Source organism: Anopheles bellator, chromosome 2, assembly GCF_943735745.2.
Source record: "Anopheles bellator chromosome 2, idAnoBellAS_SP24_06.2, whole genome shotgun sequence".
Taxonomy (NCBI): domain Eukaryota; kingdom Metazoa; phylum Arthropoda; class Insecta; order Diptera; family Culicidae; genus Anopheles; species Anopheles bellator.
In genome coordinates, this window is record NC_071286.1 from 58,669,609 (window position 1) to 58,688,890 (window position 19,282).

The following is a 19,282-nucleotide window of genomic DNA, read 5'->3' on the forward strand; positions in this document are numbered from 1 at the left end:
ACCGCTTTCGGTCATATTGATTTAAAGTACCTTCACCAAATAAATTCACCACAAGTCTAGAAACACTTGCGAGGTGAAGTTTTGAAGGCTAATACTGCTTTTATAAATTGTCTTAACTTTCTTGTAAAACATTGTTTTCGAGATAATTTATTTAATTTTATTGCTAGTACTTTGTCATTTACATACAACAATGCATTTCGAATCGATTTTCTTTATATTGACGAGTCAAAATCATACCAAGGCATTGAAGAAAAATATTCTACAAAATGTCCAGGTTTTAATGATTTCAAATTACTGGAATGCATAGTTTCTACACCCAGTGGACTGTTTTCAACGCAATCGGTAATTCGTTCATGACATGCCATTAGAATAAGAGCAATTTGATGGAAAACTTCAAAAATTCAAAATTAATTTCCAAGTTTTGTGTCCCCTTTTTTGTATCATAAATAGGTTCACCAGTTTTATTATTTCATTAAAATAAATCCCCGGTTGTATATAATTTTCTGGTACCATTTCTACAACACCTTCACGTGGTTCTGCGTATAGTGCGTAACTGAAGCTAAAACGCAGCCGCAAGAAGGCCTACGCGAGTTCAACGACCTCGCGGTCTGATTCCCGAAAATATGCCCAATTTCGGGACTCGGATGCGTCCGATTTTGTGCTCCCTTCCCTGCCAGCTCAATCTGTCGTCGCCGTGGCCGTCGTTGTCGTGCTCCCTGTGCGGCTGACGTGGCAACCCCCCTCGCGGATCTCCCCAGCACACCAACTAAGGTCCATGTTCGGGAGGGTTCTGCGCGGTGCCGGAGCGGCGATGAGCCGGCATCACTGGCCCAGATGTACGCACGGTTTTTGTTGTTGCGAAGAGCATTATGCTGTGTCCCATGCTACAAGCCCGCTTCATTCCCCCTACAGGAGCAACAACACAGCGAAAGTAAAAAGGGGCCGCGCACATCGACGGGCGGCAATCGTTCTAAGACGCCGACGTTCACCCGGAGGTTAGTATCTTCGCCGCACATAAGCCTCAACATAAAACCCTAAGGGAGCGTAATGTGCTGGGCCGCCCAACCACCGGCGAGAGTAAAAGTGTATATGTTTAACCTAGTTTCTGGTGCGGTGCGTTCGGCCGAGAGCGTTTTAAGGGATTTTGCCAGCCGGGGCCCGCGCTATCGTTCTCGCTGCCGGCCCCCTTCTAAGCCCGAGAGCTGTTGCTGATAATGGAGCCCGAATCTCGGAGGCGTACTTCGCTGACGGAGTTTATCGACCGACGATGCGGATTGCGACAGACTGAACCTCTGCGTTTTTGGAGCAAGTGGGCGCCGAAAACATGGGATCCGTCGCGCTTCGCACTGATTACCGTTGACTTCGGGGGGCGTGAAAAGGTTACAGGGTAGAGAGAGAGAGAAAGAGAGCAGTTAATGGACTTCCAGCTAAATGAAGCATAAGTTCAGAAGGGTTCGAGCTTATAGTTGCTCTTTTAACACTCGAAGGCGCATTTTTAATTTGGATAGAGTCATAATCGCATCCACAGGGGGCAACCATGTTACAAGAGCCATTATATCGGGAACAGCGAGGAACTCTAGCCGGAAGCACTATATCTATACACTATCACTTGTAGAATATTAGATCGATAATTAGTGCGAGCAAAATGTGCGTACAAAATTATCGTTTATATTAATTAAGCATGGGCGTTTTCTGCCGGCGTTACAAATGAGCGCGTATCAAACTTGTTTGACGGACAGTTCATTTTGACTTTATCGTTGAATCGTTAATAACCGAAAAAAAAATTTAAACGGTTATTGGGGACATTATATCCATAACACGTGTTCGTTATCGACGCTTAAACAATTAGTATGGTGCCTAAGAAGGAAGAGACGAATTTGCAGAAGTCACAGTTTGGTTTCGATTGTGTTGAATGAACATTTCATATGATTAACTTTATTGCATCCAAAAAGATATAATTCACCAATAATCATCGTCCACTCCAGTACCGTAATCACTTAGTCCTATAGCCAACAGGTCAAACAGCCACGATAAGAATTTTTGTTGTTTTGTTTTGCTAGAACGGAGTCAGAATTGATAGTCGATAACCTGGAGCTGATCATTCTTTAATCGTTGTTTGGGGGGAGGATACTATCGCAACCATCGGTTCGATCGGTGACTATTTCACCGTGGTGCATTGGGTTTGCAAACGGGTTTGCACTTGTTTGGTATTTATTTTCTTTCTTGCCTAAACGTTTCGAACGACACCACGTGCTTCCGTAGTGCGACATTTTATACACTAGGAAGAAAACTAAGTTACGAATCACAACTGCCGCATATCTATGGTGCACGGGTAGGGCGGGCCAGACTCCTGGCTCTGCGCCATCGCCATCTGTTACATGCTACAACACTACGCTAAATACGCCGTTCCAAGTACGGTCTCTACGCCCTTGCGATTTACATTTGTGTGGCAGTTTTGCAGGATCCGTACGAGAAGCGATAGCGAGACCACACGGTGGTCACTTTGAGAGTGTTTCTGTTTTCTTATGGTTTGGTTTTTCTTTTCGGTTCGAAAGGACAACACTTATTGCGGAGAGTAAGAAAGGTCAATGCATAAGAAGATGAGATGGTGCCGAAGCCCTTGTGCCGGCCTCGGCGATGCGATTGTAAAGTTGTGTTGTGTTGCTTTGTGCCATTAATGTAATCTAAACTGTCTACGCATCGAACCCGGGTCGGGTTCCCTTTCGGCCCCGATCGGTCATCGATCGTCACCTGATCGCCGCCCGCTGTCGCATCTTGCCCCGATTTAGAATTTCTTCTCGAACACATCCATAAACGGAAATGCGGCCTTTTCGGGGCGCAACAGATCGATCAGAAAGCACACTGTGCCGGCGTAACCCTCGTACAGGCTAAACGGACAGTCCGGATTGCGGGCATTCCGAATAAACTCCTCGTGCGTAAGAAACTCCATGAACTTCAAGGCCCGGTGCAGATACTTCGGGTCGGAGGTGAGCCTGTAGAGCAGCAGAAACACGTACCCACTGCCGGCTACACCGTGGCAAATGCCGGGCCCTTTTCGCAGCAGCCCCTTGCGCCACACGAGATCCGCGCTGCGGATGCACGATTGCAGGTAGCGCTGCTCCTGAAACACGAGATATGCTTTCGCCATCAGATAAACGACTCCGGCCGCTCCGTGGCACCAGTGGACGAGCGGTTCAGAGCGTGTCCGTCGCACACAATCCTGCAGCGTGGTCGGAAAGTTACCCTCGCTGTCCTGCAGCCCCAGTAACCCGTCCACCGTGTTCTTTACGAGCGACATTTCCACACTGCTCAGATTCTGTTGCAGTGGCGATTCGAGCAGCATGTGCATGATGGCGGACGTCCCGTGGGCGGCCCCGAGATAGTCATCGCCGTAGCACTGATAGTAGAGAGGTAGAAGACTGCGATGGCGTTTGCCACTCTCGAGTATGGTGGCACAGATGAGCGTGAGCATCTCGTGGGAAAACAGCTTCCGGTCGATTGTCTGGTGCAGCCAGTAGATGCCGGACAGGTAACCGGCCCGTCCGAACAGCACCTCGTCACTGCCATTCTTGTTGAAATCCAACCGTTTGCACACCTCTATCCCGGTGGCGAAGCAACGTAAGTCTTCGTCCATCTCCTGCTTCGCGCTGTGCCTGTGCGCGATGGCCGCCGACACGGCGTACACTCCAGCATTGCCACACAGGAACGAACAGCGCTCTTCCGGTCGACCCGCGTACCGTCCCGCAAGGGCTTTCGCGTTCACGATGTACTGTTTCGCGTACTGGAGTGCTTCCTGGCCGAAAATTCCTGCATCGTGCAGCCTCAGAAACATAAAAGCAATGCCTAAAACAAACGGTGAGACTCGTTAACGGCTCTGGCGGTTCTAGGATCATGGAAGCAGTAACTACCAGCATCGCCCACGTATAAATCACCCCGCTGGTCGGTGTTTCGGTCGAGTTTGGTGTTTTCTACTATCAAATTGACGTAGGACTGTATTAGACCCTTGATATGCTCATCGCATCGTGATATGGGGCCGCCACCGTAGTCCGGAAAGGGGTTAGCAAAATATCGGGTGCCCATAGGAGATAGGAGAATCCTTCGCGGGGGAAGCTGTTGCTTGGCACTCAATACTACAATGATAGAGAGAAGGCAGGCAATTCCTGCGTATTAGCACACTTGGGACTTCCCACTGAACGCAGTATGGGCAAAATCGTGCCCGTAGCCACTGTGAGCGAGAAGATCGTTGCCGGTTACCAGGGAAATTAAAAGAAGCACCACTTTTTCCGTGCGGCCAGCAATTCACCCTTTCCAGCGGGTGTTTTTATTTTTCTGCAGTCTCTTTTGACTTGGCATCTATCTCTGGCAATGTCAAACTGCGACAGTGTGCGTGCTGAAGACGCAACACTCACACACGCTCTCTCACACTCGGCTGAGAGACAAGGTGGCTGCGTGCTGAAAAGTTAGATTGCTTCCGCAGCCAGTATAAACTGTTGCACTACATTTTGCATATATTTTTTTTTTTTAAATTTTTCCCGATGCGGGAAAACAACCTGTTTCTCCCCCCCGTGTTGATCCTGTGTGGCAAACAGGGGGGCAGGAATGCGATGTATCGCATTTTATTCAGATAATATATATACATAAATACATAAATAAAGCACATATTTACAAATAGTTATACATTTACCGTATTTTTCCGTGTATAACGCGCACTTTTTTCCCAATTTTTTTAGCTCTAAAATCTGGGTGCGCGTTATACAAGGGTAGTAAACATTTTGTCTCCTCCAAGCATACAAATGTGCCCTTTTAGGTACATATTCTATAGTATTATTGAATAAATTATAAAATGAAACACTTGTTAGGAATATAATTATCCATACAATATCGTTTTTAAGTCATGGCAGGGTGTTAAAACAGAAGTTGTTGTGAAATCATTTAAAAAATGTGGCATCAGCATGGATCTGAAGATGTCGCAATTTATGAGGACTCTTCAGAGAGTGACAATGAGGAGTACATTGAACAGCAATTGGAGAATATCAATTTGTCAGACAGCAGTGAATCTGAGTTTGAAGATTATTCCGAAATATAAAATACTAGTATGTCTTTTGCAATGTATACGCATTTTATCTTTAGTCTACTTTAGAATATTTATAGAGTATTTAGAGTAATACATTATTATCATTTGATATTTGTTGGATATCACATATCTGAAAAATGTAAAGTAAAAAATTTGTTTTCCAATTTTGTTCTCGTAAAATATGGGTGCGCGTTATACACGGGTGCGCGTTATACACGGAAAAATACGGTAGTCACTTTCGCAAGTCGCGGATGTAGCCGTATAGACGGTTTCAGCTCCGCTACAAGGAGCTGTCAGTCGCTACTCCGCTCTTGCTCTGCACAGCCGGACAAGGAACGTACGGTTAACAAGTTAACAAACGGCGTCATTAACCACACGGTTAACGAGGTGTTAAGCGGATAAGTTGTGCAGAAGGCCAACTTATCTTATTGCTGCAGCAGGCGCCGCAGCAGCAGCCGCAGCCGCGGCCGCAGCCTCGGCCTCGGCCTCCAGTCGCTGTTCTTCTCGCCACGCCTGTTGAAGTTGCAGCGTTACGGCTCGGCAGGCTCGGGCGAAGCGCTGCCAGCACTCCGGGCTCCGCAGCATCTCGCTCGCCAGGTTATCCGGCGTGAGGGGGGTGCGGCCGTCGTCTGCCAGCATCTCCGCTCTCTCTCGCTGGAACCGCGGGCAGTAAAACATTGCGTGTTCCGCTGACTCCGCGGCACCAGGGCACCAGCTGCAGTCAGGGGATCGTGCGAACTTCTTTATGTGTAAGTACTCTCGGAAGAATCCGTGTCCCGAGAGCACTTGGGACATGTGGAAATCCACACGTCCATGTTTCCTGCTGACCCAGCGCGTGATGTCCGGGATGACTCGGTACGTCCAGCGTTGATACCGGCTAGCGTCTGGTTTTAGCCCCGCCGCCGCCCACTGCTCTTGCCACTGGCTGATAGTGCGCAAACGCTCCCTTTTGCGCAGGGCCGTCGCGTCTGGTGGTGGATGGGTGTCCTCCGTTTGCTGCCCAATCGCTGGCCATCGTCGCCCGATGCAGCGTTCGTCCTCCTGCAGCAGCAGTACGATGGGCACCATGCTGGCGAGGGCCGTGGCCACGCTGTAGGAAACACTGCGGAACGTGCTTGCCACCCCTTGCGCCAGCCTGCGCTGCACTCCATCCAGGAGTCGACAGTTGCTCTGTATCTCGAGGCAAGAACGCCGCTTTGCCCATAGCGGGGCTCCGTATCGGATCATTGACGTTACCGCACTCGCAATCAGCCTGCGTCTATCACTCGTCGCTCCGGAACGATTCGGCATCAAGGCCCGAAGGACTCGAGTCACCTGGCTAGCCCGCTCTGCCACATACTCGATGTGCGGTCGCCAGCCATTTTGCATATATTGAGGCGGTCATCCTTCAATATTTCGAACACCAACTTGCAGCAATCACGGTGTTTCAAGTACATTTTATTTGTGTAATTACAACAATTACAACAATTAGATTTAATAAATAGATACAGAACAATACGAAAAAAACTAAAGTAAATTTATCAATTTCTGTTTTTGTATAAAACACCCATGGAGCGATTGCATTTGCATTTTGAAACCAGTTAAACCAGTTAAAAAAATGAATCAGTCCGCTCGTAGGTAGATTTGATCAATCCTTTATCTGATACGCGATGCTGTTACACGCGAGAGGCATTAATGTTGTCGGCGTTTAATTCCGCGGTTCTCTCGAATTCTCTCATCATACTCTCAGACCTGCTCCAGAAACGTCACCGCGTGCCAACAAACGGGTAAGTTTTGGTTCAAAGTACAACCATGAAGTGATTAGCATCAGTGGTCGTTCACCGGCCGCTTTCCGTGCAAGTGTTCATTCGTTCTTGTCGTTCCCGAGAGTGCATCTTCCGAGCCACCGAAAAATGACTAGTGGTAAGCTGTTCCGGGCAATCATAATGGGCGCTCCTGGGTCCGGCAAAGGAACAGTATCCTCGCGTATTGTTCACGGCTTCAACCTTAAGCACATCTCGAGCGGCGATCTGCTGCGATGGAATATCGCGAGAGGCACGGAACTGGGCCGGGTCGCCGAGAAGTACATCAAGGAAGGGAAACTGGTGCCAGATATTTACATAACGAAGTGTATTTTGAGTGAGCTCGAGCAGATCAAAACGCAATCCTGGCTGTTGGACGGATTCCCGCGGACACGTGAGCAGGCAGACGATCTGTGGCAGCAAGAGCGCATCGATTCCGTAATTAACTTGGAAGTGCCGTTTGACGTGATAATCGAGCGAATAGAGAGTCGCTTGGTTCACCTGCCGAGCGGCCGGGTATACAACCGGGGATTTAACGACCCGAAAACGCCGGGCCGAGATGATGTGACCGGCGAACCGCTAAGCCAACGGCCGGACGACAATCCGGTGGCGGTCAGAAAGCGGCTCGAAATATACGATGCTTGCGCGAAGCCGATCAACGAGTACTTTGACCAGAAAGGGGTTTTGACAACGTTTAAGGGCAGCGCGACTGATGAAATTTGGCCGCATGTGAAGAAATATCTGGAAACAAAGTTAAGCTAAGCTTTTGCTTACATATTGTGGGCTATTCGACTTAAAATGTTGCCGGCGAATTGGTGCTATATGATTCCATTGAAAGTCGTTCAAAGATAGCGAGCGACTTGGTGCAGATAAGATAAGGACCATATTTTGGAATGTTGCCTCGATATTGGGCAGTTCGTGTAATTCCAAAAGTAACGACAATAACAATGTAGATTTTGGTAGGACATTTTAATAAAGAAATTCTTACATTAACAAACAGAACCCGTTGTTGATTTCACAACTTTGGCTCGAGTTGCTTCGGGTGCGTTCAACATTCAACACATTCAATTGAACAAAATTGACCAAATATATTTTCCCCTTTATTTTGGCTTAATAAACCAACTCGGACTCATACTGCCCAAATCTTAACACCAACTTAAATTAATTTCAATCTTCTTGAAATTTCGAACAGCTCTTTCTGCTCCTGTAGAGAGTCCTGTTCCAACCCCAACTGGGCGTTATATACGGACGTCGGGTAGAACGCCGATTTGTGCTGTCAAGCGTCATGCTGCCTAAAGTTTTACATATCGATCCGGAACTCTAGTTGGGGCTGATGGATCTTTAGTTTTTCAGATCGTGTATACATGAGAAAGGAACGCGTTCCTGGCGAAACTTGATTAAACTTGTGTCTGAGGCAGTCGGTGATTGAAATCTTTGCACAGGTAAACTATCCCGCACGCTGTGCACGCCCAATCGTAGCAACATTTTCGTCACTGCAGCAAATGTGCACTCTGCATCGTAGTCAGCCATCTTTTTCTGCGCGTGTAGTTTGACAAAGTATTTCTTCCGGTTTGCTCGGGTGTTTGGTATGTGAAAATCACCACCACTTTGATTCCGCGAACTAGTATCGTTTGGACAAACCGGAAAGTTGCCGCCATCATCTGCAGGCGGGACACTCGGGATCTGCAGACGCCCTCGGTGCTTCCCGGTGCCGGATCACTGTGGTTTTGTAGGGATTTCTGTCGGAGGAAAGTGTGTCAAAAGTTTTTAGTGTTGAACATGTGTTGGCCGACAGTCACCGAAATCCGCTGGCACAGAGAACCCATTCGTTTCGGTGCACATTCTCAGCCCCGTTAACCGCTTTCAGGGAACCGGAACAATAAGGCCCGTGGGCATCACAATGAGCCATCATCAACTTAGTCGTGCTCTGATCGAGGGTGCTCTAGGTTACCATGGGAAGCCGCTGCAAAAAATATGGGAAACCGAACGCCAGGATGAATTGCAGCAACTTGGCATTCAATCCGATCCGGATTTCAGCGTCTACATGGCACGGCAAAAACATCTCTCGTTTTGTGAGCGGGCTAAGCGATTGAAGCTGCATCAGTTCATGGCAAAGAACGCACAGACGCTGTTCGACAGGTCGCTAATAGCCAACGATGCCAAGTTCCCCCGCGATTTTAACGAATGTAAGTCGAAACCCGGCTGCAAAGAAGGCCGCCATTGGCAGGTTGCGAATAATGTTTTACTGTTACCGCACGTCCTCCGGTGGCTGACTTCATAGGTGATTACTTCGAAATTCCGCCAATGGAGACATTTATGGGTGTGGAAGCGATCGACAAGTTGGACCACCTGCTGGAGGTAGCGATCATCGGGACACTCGCCAAAAGAACCACTGATTTGAGTTAATGGACCTTCCATTCTTTTCCCTTTTAAGACTGTGCGACCGGGAGACGTGGTTTACGGTAGTGTGGTTTTCCAAAATTTCGGAGGAATAGTGTTGAAACCATTGCTCATAGTTGGGAACGTTAGATATTATGTACGAAACAAAACGCTAAAGGTAAGTGGAATGGGCAAATTAAGGTAGCGACCAACAACAATGGGCACGACTGAAGCGATTCGGCAAACTGATTAAACTGTTTCTCATTTTAAAAACATTGTTATTGGTCTGTTTTGAAAGGTTGTTCTGGGTGATCCTTAAAATCTGTTTACTATTTTAGGCTACAATAGCGAAAAATTTAGTTGTCCCCGCCAGGCAAACGAAGGGAATTGCGACAGGCTACAACGTAAATGATTTCGTTTGTTGCGAAGTACTCGATGTGAGTCCTGACGTTCGACGACTGGTCTGTACAATGATCCGAAGTCCTCAAAGCCGTGCACCGGAATCTATAACGTATGGTTTGTTATTGGCGGAAGAACTCCCCGCAATTTACAAGTAAGTGGACGCATCCCGGAAATGCAGTAGAAGCACACGATGTCAACCGATCGGATGTGAAACGTTTAACGGTGTTGGCATGACTCTCCAAGGGAGGGGCATCTTTCGGGTTCGAATAAATAATAGCAAACAGATAAGTGGTCAACTCGTGGGCTGTGGGGGTGGATAGTTGACCCTTACCTGAAACAAATGTGGTTAAACAGCTTTTATTTCATACAGCTATTACTTCAGAACGACTATGTGCTCAAAATAGCGATTGTCGATTACGCGCGATGAAAAACTATTATCAGAGATCGGAACAGAGATTGTAATGAAAATATATTTAAAATTTTGTTCTTCCCCTTTTTCGTAGGTTAGCTACAAACACAAAACCGGGAACCTATCAGTTGCTGCTGGAAAAGTCACCGTCGTTCCGTGATCCACGGTTGGCGGAGCAACTGGTGAAACAGGTCGGACTGGATAGCAACGAGTTTTACACCAACATGTCGAGCTTAAAAGGACGCTATCCCTCGCAGGAATATGCGAGCGAGCTGCGAAATGTGCAGGCGAGCAAGTGGGCATTCCGGTTAGTTTCCGGCGTCCCACGCAAGGGGGACTGAACTGGATACGCAGGAATAAATAATGAATCTCTGCACATGTTTTACAGATCGGTGGCAGAGGGAATCGAACACTTTAAAGAGGGTCGACACTCGGAGGCATTCCAGTGCCTGAACAAAGCGCTGAGCATTGATCCGCGCAATGTGGAAGGTTTGGTGGCCCGTGGTGCGCTCTATGCCAACAGTGGGTCTTTCAAGAAAGCGGTCGAAGACTTCGAGGCGGCCCTCAAGCTCAATCCATCGCATGCCAATGCGCGCAAGTACATGGGCGAAACGTTAGTGGCGCTCGGGCGCAGCTACGAGGATGAGAATCGGTTCGAAGAAGCGAAGAAAGCGTACCAGGACTGTCTCAACATCATACCGCACCACGAGGAGGCACAGACATCGCTGGACTTTTTGAAATCGAAACCTTTGTACGGCAAGCAGATTGTCGAACCGACCGAACTGGAACTGCCAGGTGAGAGAAGGGTGTAAAATAATGAAAGAGAGTGAGTGTTGACTTTTGTGTTTGCATCGTTCCAGCGCTGAACATCGTGAAGCCGTCATCGAGCGATCGCAACAAGCAGGAACCGGACACTTCGGGCGGTAGTGGAATTGGCCTAGGTGGCACTGGCGGTGTCGGTGGTGGTGTTGGTGGCGGAGGAAGCAGCAGTAAGCGAGACAATTCCGAAAGCGCGCGCAAAGAGCGCAAAAAGGAAAGCAAAAAGGATCGCAAAAAACGTCACAAGAAGCATCAAAGTAGCTCGAGCGATTCGAGCTCGGATAGCTCGGATAGTAGCGATTCTAGCAGTGATTCGAGCAGCAGCACCAGCGATTCGTCGAGTAGTTCTGGTAGGTCCGAGTAACCGAAGGATACAACCTTCAAGCACACACTTTCGCGTTCGCCGTGACTGAGTGTGTTGTTTCATCGAATTTATCTTTTTCGATCAAAATCTTCATCGTAACGATCCTTTTTCGTTTGATTACTCTCTCATCATTACCTGGTGGTGTGGATTTTTTTCGTTTTGAACTCGAGCGATGTGTGTTTCTGAGCCTTCTTCGTGCATTGTTTGAGTAAAAAATGAGGCCCTTTGTTGTTTGGCAAAGTTTTGCTAATTAAACCCTGTTAAATTATATTCCTCACCCTTCGAAATGTGTGAAACGAAGATCGTTCGAGCAAAAATCATGGCCCTCCTCACCATTGACAAAAATATTCTCCTTCTTGTCCACGATCACTTTTGTACAGCAGTTATCCTATATGTTTTAGGTTTTAAAATTTACATTCAAATGATGCCAAAGATGCAATTTATTGTTGAACATTGCCAGCAGCAGCAGCAGAAGCACGATTGGTGGGCCACGATCGCCCGCTCGATTGGTTGATCCGTTCAGGTTCGTGAGAAGAAGGGACAGCAGAAAAATTGTAAACAGGATTGCATTCTGGTGCCGAGAGGTCTTAGTTCTTGGTGGACGCGGGTGCATTGTGGTGCTCCTTTCAACAAACACACTATCAAACACTGCTCAGCGACGCCAAACGAGCGCACTGCGCGCCGCCCGAAGTACCAGGAGATTATTTCTTTTGTAGGACTTTAAACGCATCCTCTGCCCTCGATAAACGGAGAAGGACATTACCGATGCTAACGAGGCACAATATTCGAGTTGGCCTGTGACAGTAACGATCATTCCTCTTCGGAACCACGAATGGGCAAATATGGAAAAGAGTACCACAAGCGCTAACAGTCAGAGAACTATAAAGAGAGATAAACCGAATTCTGCAATAACATTTCTCCATCTCCGGTAATGGTGTGCTGTTGTTAGATGATACCGAGTCGAAGCGGGTTTTCGCTCATTTCGTTGCATGGCGGCAAGCCTGGCAATGGTACCGTGGCGGTTGCACTTTCTTTTAGTTGTATCACACGTCGTTCCTTTGCTTTCAGATTCGTCCGGATCGCGAAACAAAAAACGCAAGCGTTCGAAGAGCGAGAAAAAAATGAAATCTCTGTCTCCGTTCAGCAAGCGCATGTCGGCAGCCATGGCCGGTGGCCGAGGAACAGGCGTTAGTGGCGTTGTGGCCGGTGAGCTGGTGGGATATCCTCTAGGACATGGCAGTGGTAGCGGCGTCGTAGCTGGCGGACTGTTTGGTCAATCGTCTTCCTCCCACGGTCAATCCGGTTTTGATGATTACGAGCAGAAGGTATACGTCTCTAAAGCAGATGTGGTTGAAGTCAAATGGCGTTACTAATACGGATCGTCCCTCTATGTCTAATCGCAGGTTCGTAAGTTTTTGGAAATGCCACGCGACGAAGAAAACTACGAAGAGAAAGTGCGTAGATTCGTCGCCGAAGCCACCAAGTACCAGAAGGAACGCAAACAATTAGAGGACAAGTCGAAGAAGAAGAAAAAGAAGGAAGAGAAAAAGGCGAAAAAGGAAAGCAAAAAGAAGCGCAAATCGGACGAGAAAAAAAAATCCAAGAAGAAGGATAAGGGCGGCGGTGGCGGAGGCGATGATGATTCGACGATCGATAAGGATAAGCTCCGTGAAGCATTGAAGTAAGTGCGCGGCTCGCTTACTGGCGTTGCATTCTGTCATTTGACTGCACATTACCCTACATACCCTTTTCTAATCTCGGTTCTGGTTTCTTTTTGCTTAGGATTTTTGAAAATTTTCCCGTCCTCGATGAGCTTGGTTCGAAGCTGGGTGAATACTACGCCAAACAATCGGCCGCAGCCGGTGCGGGTGGTAGTTCTGCGGCAGAAATTCTATCCGCACTGTTGGGTGGTACCGCTGGTGCCGGTGCGGGAGGAAGCGGAACTTCGGGTGCAACCGGCAACAGTCGGGCCAAGGAGCGCGATGCGTTCCGAAATTCAAAGTTTAAGGTGTGTCTTTCGTCCGGTTTGGTGACGGAAACGGCCTCCTCCGGGTCGGGTATGGTTTCAGCTGGAAAATCTTCATCCGATTTGATGGACCATGGCCCGAGTGCTGGCGTTAGTGGCGATGACAATGCCAAGGACGGTAAGTGGCGTATGATGTTCAATAAGGATAAACGTCCGGCACCGAAGGATTCGGCCGGTTCCGCTGCCGGCAGTTCGGCGGCTCTTGCCCAGAAACAGCACGCTTTCGGCAACGAGTCTGATGAAGAAACGGCTGGCGCGGCCTGGTCTGGGTCCGGCGGGAAGGCACAACACTACTCCGATCAACGTGGCAGCCGGTTCGGTACCAGCCGTTATGACGATCGTGGCCGTGACGCGAGCATGGAGAAAGGAAAAGGTTCGGCAGCGGCCACTGCACCAACCGTCAAGTCCGGTCCGGTTGTTTTGGACAAGTTTGGCAACTTCCGTCTAGCGTCAGCGGAAACACCAAGCAACAAGCCGCCGGAACCGGCCGCGGCCCCTCCGGTTCGAAGATCGCGCAGCAAATCGCGTCACCGCACGTACGGTAGCTCCCGGTCACGGTCGAGATCGCGCAGCGAGCGGCGCGGACGGTCACGTTCGGGTAGCTTTCGGCGTCGCTTCAGCCGTTCTCGGTCTCGTTCTTTTAGCCGTTCGCGTTCGGGAAGCTACTCGCGGAGCCGTTCGCGCTCGCGTAGTTTCGAGCGGCGCCGTTTCGATCGCCGGTTCTACCGTGGTGGGCGTGGTGGCATGGGAGGCGGTGGTGGATACGGTGGTGATCGGATGGGCTCATTCGGCGGCAACCGGTTCAACAATTCGCGAGGTCATTATCGCCGTGGTGGATTCCGTGATTTCCGCGACAATCGTTTCGTTGGCCGTGGAGGCGGTGGTGGCGGAGGCGGTGGTCGCGATCGGCCACCGTTCCGCCCGAGATACCGTGGCCGCTTCCAGCGTTCGTACAGCCGCAGCACGAGCAAGTCTCCGGATCGGCGTCCGGTCGGTAGCCCGGGAGACGATCGACCGCGTTACCGGGATAGCCGCCGGGGAGAAAGTCGCGGAGCACGGGATCGGGGAGACAGCCGGGACCGCTCGCCGCCTCCGGTTCGGCGTGGTACGAGTCGCGATAGTCGTGACAATCAGCGTGACGATGAAAGCCGTGATCGTCACCGACGATCGGAGGATCGCGAGTCTTCGAAGCGCTCGAAGGACGACTCGTCCGTGAGTGGTGGCGGTGGCGGTGGCCGAGACGGTGCAGGAACTGTCGACGGCGACACATCCAAGAACGACGATGGGTCGCCCCGTGCGGCCAAATCGCGAAGACGTCGCTCAAAGTCCGCCAGTGGAAGTCGAAGTCCTCAGTCGACAGCCTCGTCGGGCAAAAACGTTCTCAATGACATCGAGGGCCGCTGGGCAGATCGCGAAGAACGGGCGAATGACAAGCGGTCGGAAAGGGAAGACGACGATGATGGGCCAGCACCTCCACCGCGTCGGCGTTCGGGCGAAGGCAATGCGGACGATCGTCGAACAGGGGACAAGGGGTCCGCCGGTACCGGAACGGATGCATCGCATTCCGCCGCAACGGAGGACGGTGCTGATGATGCGACGATGGAAGAGCTCGAGAAACTGCTCACGAAAGCGCGCAAAGAGCGCAAGGAAGAAATGATGGAACGTAACAAGGATCTGCTGAAGAAGACCACTTACTAACGGATGCGCCGTTCCCCGGGATAGGCCCCAATCATCTATCCGCGGGCGATTTAGTGTGTCTCGCATCGATCGCATCGGCATCGTTGATTATGTCGTGCGATTAATTATTATTTGTACTTTTAACCATCGCTACCACATTAAATCGTGGAAACAATTGAACTCTGTAAACGTTTAGCGATTAGCACAGGAAAAAGCGTGTTGTTGGATTCTTATTTGTAGCATCCGAAAGGGGGAGGCAGTTCGTTAGTATCGCTCTTTTGGAAACGAATCGCAAAAAACCATTCTCGGCCAGGATTGGGCAACTATTCTATTTTGTTTCCAGAGTTTTCGATATTAGTAGAGCAAAAACAAGTAGGAAATCTTCGTTTTTTTTGCTGTAGGAATAGGGAGGCGTGAATTGAAGGCGGTAGACGATTCTTCGGAGCCATTGAGCACGCAAACGCGGGCGACGAAGAATTAGCTGGATAAGGAGAAAAAAACGCTAGTTTTACACTCAAAGAACTGCGGTCGATTCAGTTTCTCGGTGGTCAAAGATTTCGGTATCGGACAAACAAACCCAACACAGTACGTTTTTTGTCAAATTTTTTCAGTTTGCCGTTTACTCATAATAAATTAGTGTGTTCTCTAACTTCACCAGTATGTCTCTCAAACATGGCTTACCCGCATGATGGTGGGCAGCATTGTTCTCGGTGTCTCTCGCTCTCTCTTTTTTACGTTTTCTTCGTTTTCTTTTGTATTTTTCTCGTTTAGCTTTTTTGTAGTTTTTCCTCGTTACTTCATTTATATCACAATGGAATACACAGTCTCAATTAATCAGAATTTAATTGTGTTCTTCTCGTAGTTTCTGCTCGCTGCCTCTAACGATCCGTGCGCTGTGGCTTTGGTTCTTCGTTTAAAACTCTTGCTTATGACTTCCGCTAGGCTTCTCCCCACAGCATTCCCCGTTGGAGCGGAATGCCAATCGTTTGCATGATGGCGCTGTTCACTGGCGATTATAAAGAGAGTTGCCCTTTGGCTTACCGAGATTATCACAACACAATCTTACATATTTCAGCCACTGTACCCTACGCGTTTTCGGTTTTCCTTTCCTCGTTCGGCAGTTAAATAGTGAATTTCTCACGAAAATGCCGGCATATCATAAAGAAAAGCCCTGAATTTCAATCAATGATTTTAAGTAACTAAATGTTTGTACTCTTTTGTTAAGTGCGGTGGCCCTGTTTCCGAATAAACCAATGTTTATTTCAGAAATAATTTTAAACAAATCTTCATGGAAGAAACGATCATGGATGAACGATCAGTGATTAAAAGGGTTGGAATTAAACTCAAGTTATTGCCTTATATTGGTCTTATTCGAATGAACTGTGAATCCGATGTACCACGTGGGCTGGTTTCAATAATTCATGTTTCGTAAATTGGAAGTCTCGCAAATTTGACGAGTTGTTTTGAAAACCTAATCTAAATGCAATCCGAACACAAGGCTGTGCTGTGGTCTCATCATCATCATCTGTGGTCTCAACCGGTGTTACAACAAACCGCGGTAGTTGGTGGGTGGGTGTCATTAAATTGTGCGCGCCTTCCTTCCGATGCGCGTGTAGTCGTCGTCGGTAGTGTCGTAAGGCACACTTTTGTACTCTTTAACGTGATGGAACATTAAAGGATCGTGAGGTTTGGAACTGATGTGGGACAACGGAGATCATATTGCATTTGTTTCTGCTAGGAATTCAAAATTTTGCAGGTTGTTTGTGATAACCTATACGAACGATCCAACAATCTGATGTCAACATTACGATGGACAATTTCAATAATCTTTGGCATTTTGGAGAAAACCTGTTCGATAGCAGGATGTGGATGCTGGATTGTACGAAGACTTTACTAGGATGCTTGTTGTATGGATTAAATAAGTTTTCTTCGACACCACTTGGGCCCAATACTCGAAAGAACGGTTTAAAACACAACTATACACGTCACTTTTGGAAGGTTTGCACCAAACGAATGAAATGCGCCGGAGTATTACGGTTCATAATCCTCCAGTGAACAGCACCACAATCGCAAGCGATGGTTTGGAGACTCTGCCATACGAAGACACGACCATCGTTTGTTGGTAGCATCGAACCTCAATCCGTTTTGAACCCGATTGCCACGCTGCCAGCGCATATTCCGGAAGTATGTTCCTTCTTGCAAGAAGCGCAGCACACGGCAGAAACTGCGTTCACCTGAATTCTGTTGGTAAGGGGTGCTCTGCTTTTGCTGTTGTAACTAACATTCTTTTCATTTACATTTCACTAGGCTATCATATTTTTCTGCTATCTGCTGATTTGTAGATTATTTTTTGTTTGTTTGTAAGTTTGCCATTTCGTGGTTTCTTTGTTTAAGTATTATTTATGAGAAAAAGCAAAACGTAACATTAATCCGTAAACACTAATAAACTTATAGTAGTAATGATAGCAATAAGTAATACACATCCTATATATGCCCGAATTGCGAAAAAGTATGATTAAAAATAAAACAAACGTTGGCGATTTAGCTAGAGACAAAGAAGAAAAAAACTCTCTCTTAAATAAGAATGTGTAAAGTTTTCCATTCAAATTGTTATCTTATATGGTAAATATTTTGGCGAAAACAAACCGACTACGTTGCCAATTAAAGGGGAAAAGCGAAGAGAATAAATCATATCCCCACTACACCTATATTGCTACCTTTTACGACCCATTCTTACTTTGCGCCATCGTTAAACACATACACATCATACGTTTTTGTGTTTTCGTTAGTTTGAAAAGTTCGTTTCAATTTCATTATTGTAATGATTTTGCTTCGCTTTTTGCGTTCGTTATTGTGTGTTTTTGTTTTTAAATTCAAGTCGTTTTGTATTTATAACTACGTTTTTGTTGGCGTTTTGGTTTTCTTCTTCCAATATTCAATATGTCGTTTTTGCTACGTCGTTTGATTTATGGTTTTTGCTTTTCGAGTTGCTGCAACAGTTCCAAAACACCAATTCACGCTAACTCCGCTCGAGCCAACCCCACACGAATTTCACTAAATTTCCCCTTTTTCCCGTCACAGAAGAAGATTGCTTTCAATAGTGTCGCTATGTAAACACAACGGTGTTTACGAGATAAAAGAAACCCAACGAAACCTGACTGTTTGTGGCCCTTCCAGATAGAGGCTGGAAGTTATCGCTGTGAGTCGCCTCCTTACTTATTATCAAACACCGTATGCCGCCTCCCACAGGTTATTTTGCAACATTAAAACACACACACACGCACGCTACACTACATATTGCGAAACAGTTCATTTCGACGTTAACATTATATAGCAAAACGTAACAAAATACTAAACACTTTTAAAAGAAATATTGAAAATACTTAAATCTAGTCATCGTTTAAGACTGACGCGATGGGTAGCGAGCACGGAGTTACTTGGATTTCGATTTTCTCTGTACCGCGCGCCGTGACTATTCGCCGCCATTATCTCGCTGCTGCTAGCCGCAGCTACGCGCATCCCAATGAAATATTATTGCTGACGCTTTTGGCATGTTTCCGCTTACTTAATAAAAACAAAAAAACCTACGAGTATCGAATGACTCCAGAGCTCTTGCGTGTCTGCCGGTTCCTGATGGATCAACAGCATTCACTGTTACAGTTGAGGAATTCTTGATAAGCCGCTGAAACTGTGCCGCGCTACCTACATATACACACTAAGCTCATTACTGTTATCAGTTGTTCTTTACCACGCGGTACTCTCGCTGAGATAAAACCGGTGCCTGAAAGCCAAAAGACGACGTTGCAGACGGACAGGATTTGGAAATGGATGCGAATACAACGAGATACAAAATAGAAAAGCTGGAAAATCTAACAGATTCGAGTATTACTATAGGTTCGCTACAACGAAACGTGCTTGAAAGCCAAGGACTGACAAATTGAAACAACCATACAAACGAATTATGCGCCATTGTGCCACAACGCATGTTGAGAGAGGTAGTAGGGTTTTGCTGCTTTTCAGGACAGGAATATTGACTTCGGCATTGTTAGGCCAACAATGTATGGTGTAAAAGTAAATAATAATTAAAGTAATGCGCCAGTGTGCAAAACTCGTTGACACGTTTCACAGTGCAAGGACTATAGGTTGATGTGGATCTAAAACGTTGAGACATATTAGTTTATAGCAGCATTTCACTAATCTCGTGTGTGAAAAAAACTGCTGACTTTGGGGAGAAACTCCACTAATTAGGCTATATCCATGTTATTTAATCGTTAGTGCAGTTGCTTGATCGTTTTTCCACCTCGCAAACTCTACATGTGACCAAAGTTCATCCGATTTTCATCTCCAATGT

General features: G+C 47.4%; 3 protein-coding genes across 4 annotated transcripts; 2 read left to right on the top strand and 1 right to left on the bottom strand.

Moving 5' to 3' along the window:
• Positions 1–1,908: 1,908 nt before the first annotated feature.
• LOC131209337 (lanC-like protein 3 homolog) lies at positions 1,909–4,309 on the bottom strand. Of its 2 annotated transcripts, XM_058202386.1 has the most exons (3): positions 4,255–4,309; positions 3,909–4,130; positions 1,909–3,843 (listed from the first exon to the last, which is right to left on the bottom strand). In XM_058202386.1, the coding sequence occupies exons 2-3, from the start codon at positions 4,078–4,080 to the stop codon at positions 2,786–2,788; spliced, it is 1,230 nt and encodes a 409-aa protein (XP_058058369.1). In that variant the 5' UTR covers positions 4,081–4,130; positions 4,255–4,309; the 3' UTR covers positions 1,909–2,785. The 2 variants fall into 2 exon arrangements, with proteins under 2 accessions (XP_058058369.1, XP_058058371.1); XM_058202388.1 differs by having other exon boundaries at positions 3,909–4,287.
• Positions 4,310–6,850: 2,541 nt separating this feature from the next.
• On the top strand, positions 6,851–7,851 carry LOC131209754 (GTP:AMP phosphotransferase AK3, mitochondrial). Its single transcript, XM_058202889.1, has one exon. It carries the CDS (start codon positions 6,967–6,969, stop codon positions 7,615–7,617), a length of 651 nt encoding a protein of 216 aa, XP_058058872.1. The 5' UTR covers positions 6,851–6,966; the 3' UTR covers positions 7,618–7,851.
• Positions 7,852–8,180: 329 nt separating this feature from the next.
• On the top strand, positions 8,181–15,610 carry LOC131212683 (tetratricopeptide repeat protein 14 homolog). The gene is made up of 11 exons (XM_058206640.1): positions 8,181–8,297; positions 8,723–9,041; positions 9,137–9,213; positions 9,290–9,412; positions 9,573–9,787; positions 10,140–10,352; positions 10,434–10,840; positions 10,906–11,214; positions 12,297–12,553; positions 12,632–12,909; positions 13,011–15,610. Exons 2-11 carry the CDS (start codon positions 8,756–8,758, stop codon positions 14,950–14,952), a joined length of 4,107 nt encoding a protein of 1,368 aa, XP_058062623.1. The 5' UTR covers positions 8,181–8,297; positions 8,723–8,755; the 3' UTR covers positions 14,953–15,610.
• The last annotated feature ends 3,672 nt before the right edge of the window (positions 15,611–19,282 follow it).

Coding starts and splice junctions, on each gene's coding strand:
- LOC131209754 (XM_058202889.1), top strand. CDS start 6,967: ATGACTAGTGGTAAGCTGTTCCGGGCAATCATAATGGGCGCTCCTGGG.
- LOC131209337 (XM_058202386.1), bottom strand. CDS start 4,080: ATGGGCACCCGATATTTTGCTAACCCCTTTCCGGACTACGGTGGCGGC. Junction 3,844..3,908: donor TTTATACGTGGGCGATGCTG/GTAGTTACTGCT, acceptor CGTTTGTTTTAG/GCATTGCTTTTATGTTTCTG.
- LOC131212683 (XM_058206640.1), top strand. CDS start 8,756: ATGAGCCATCATCAACTTAGTCGTGCTCTGATCGAGGGTGCTCTAGGT. Junction 9,214..9,289: donor AGTTGGACCACCTGCTGGAG/GTAGCGATCATC, acceptor TTCCCTTTTAAG/ACTGTGCGACCGGGAGACGT. Junction 12,910..13,010: donor AAGCTCCGTGAAGCATTGAA/GTAAGTGCGCGG, acceptor CTTTTTGCTTAG/GATTTTTGAAAATTTTCCCG.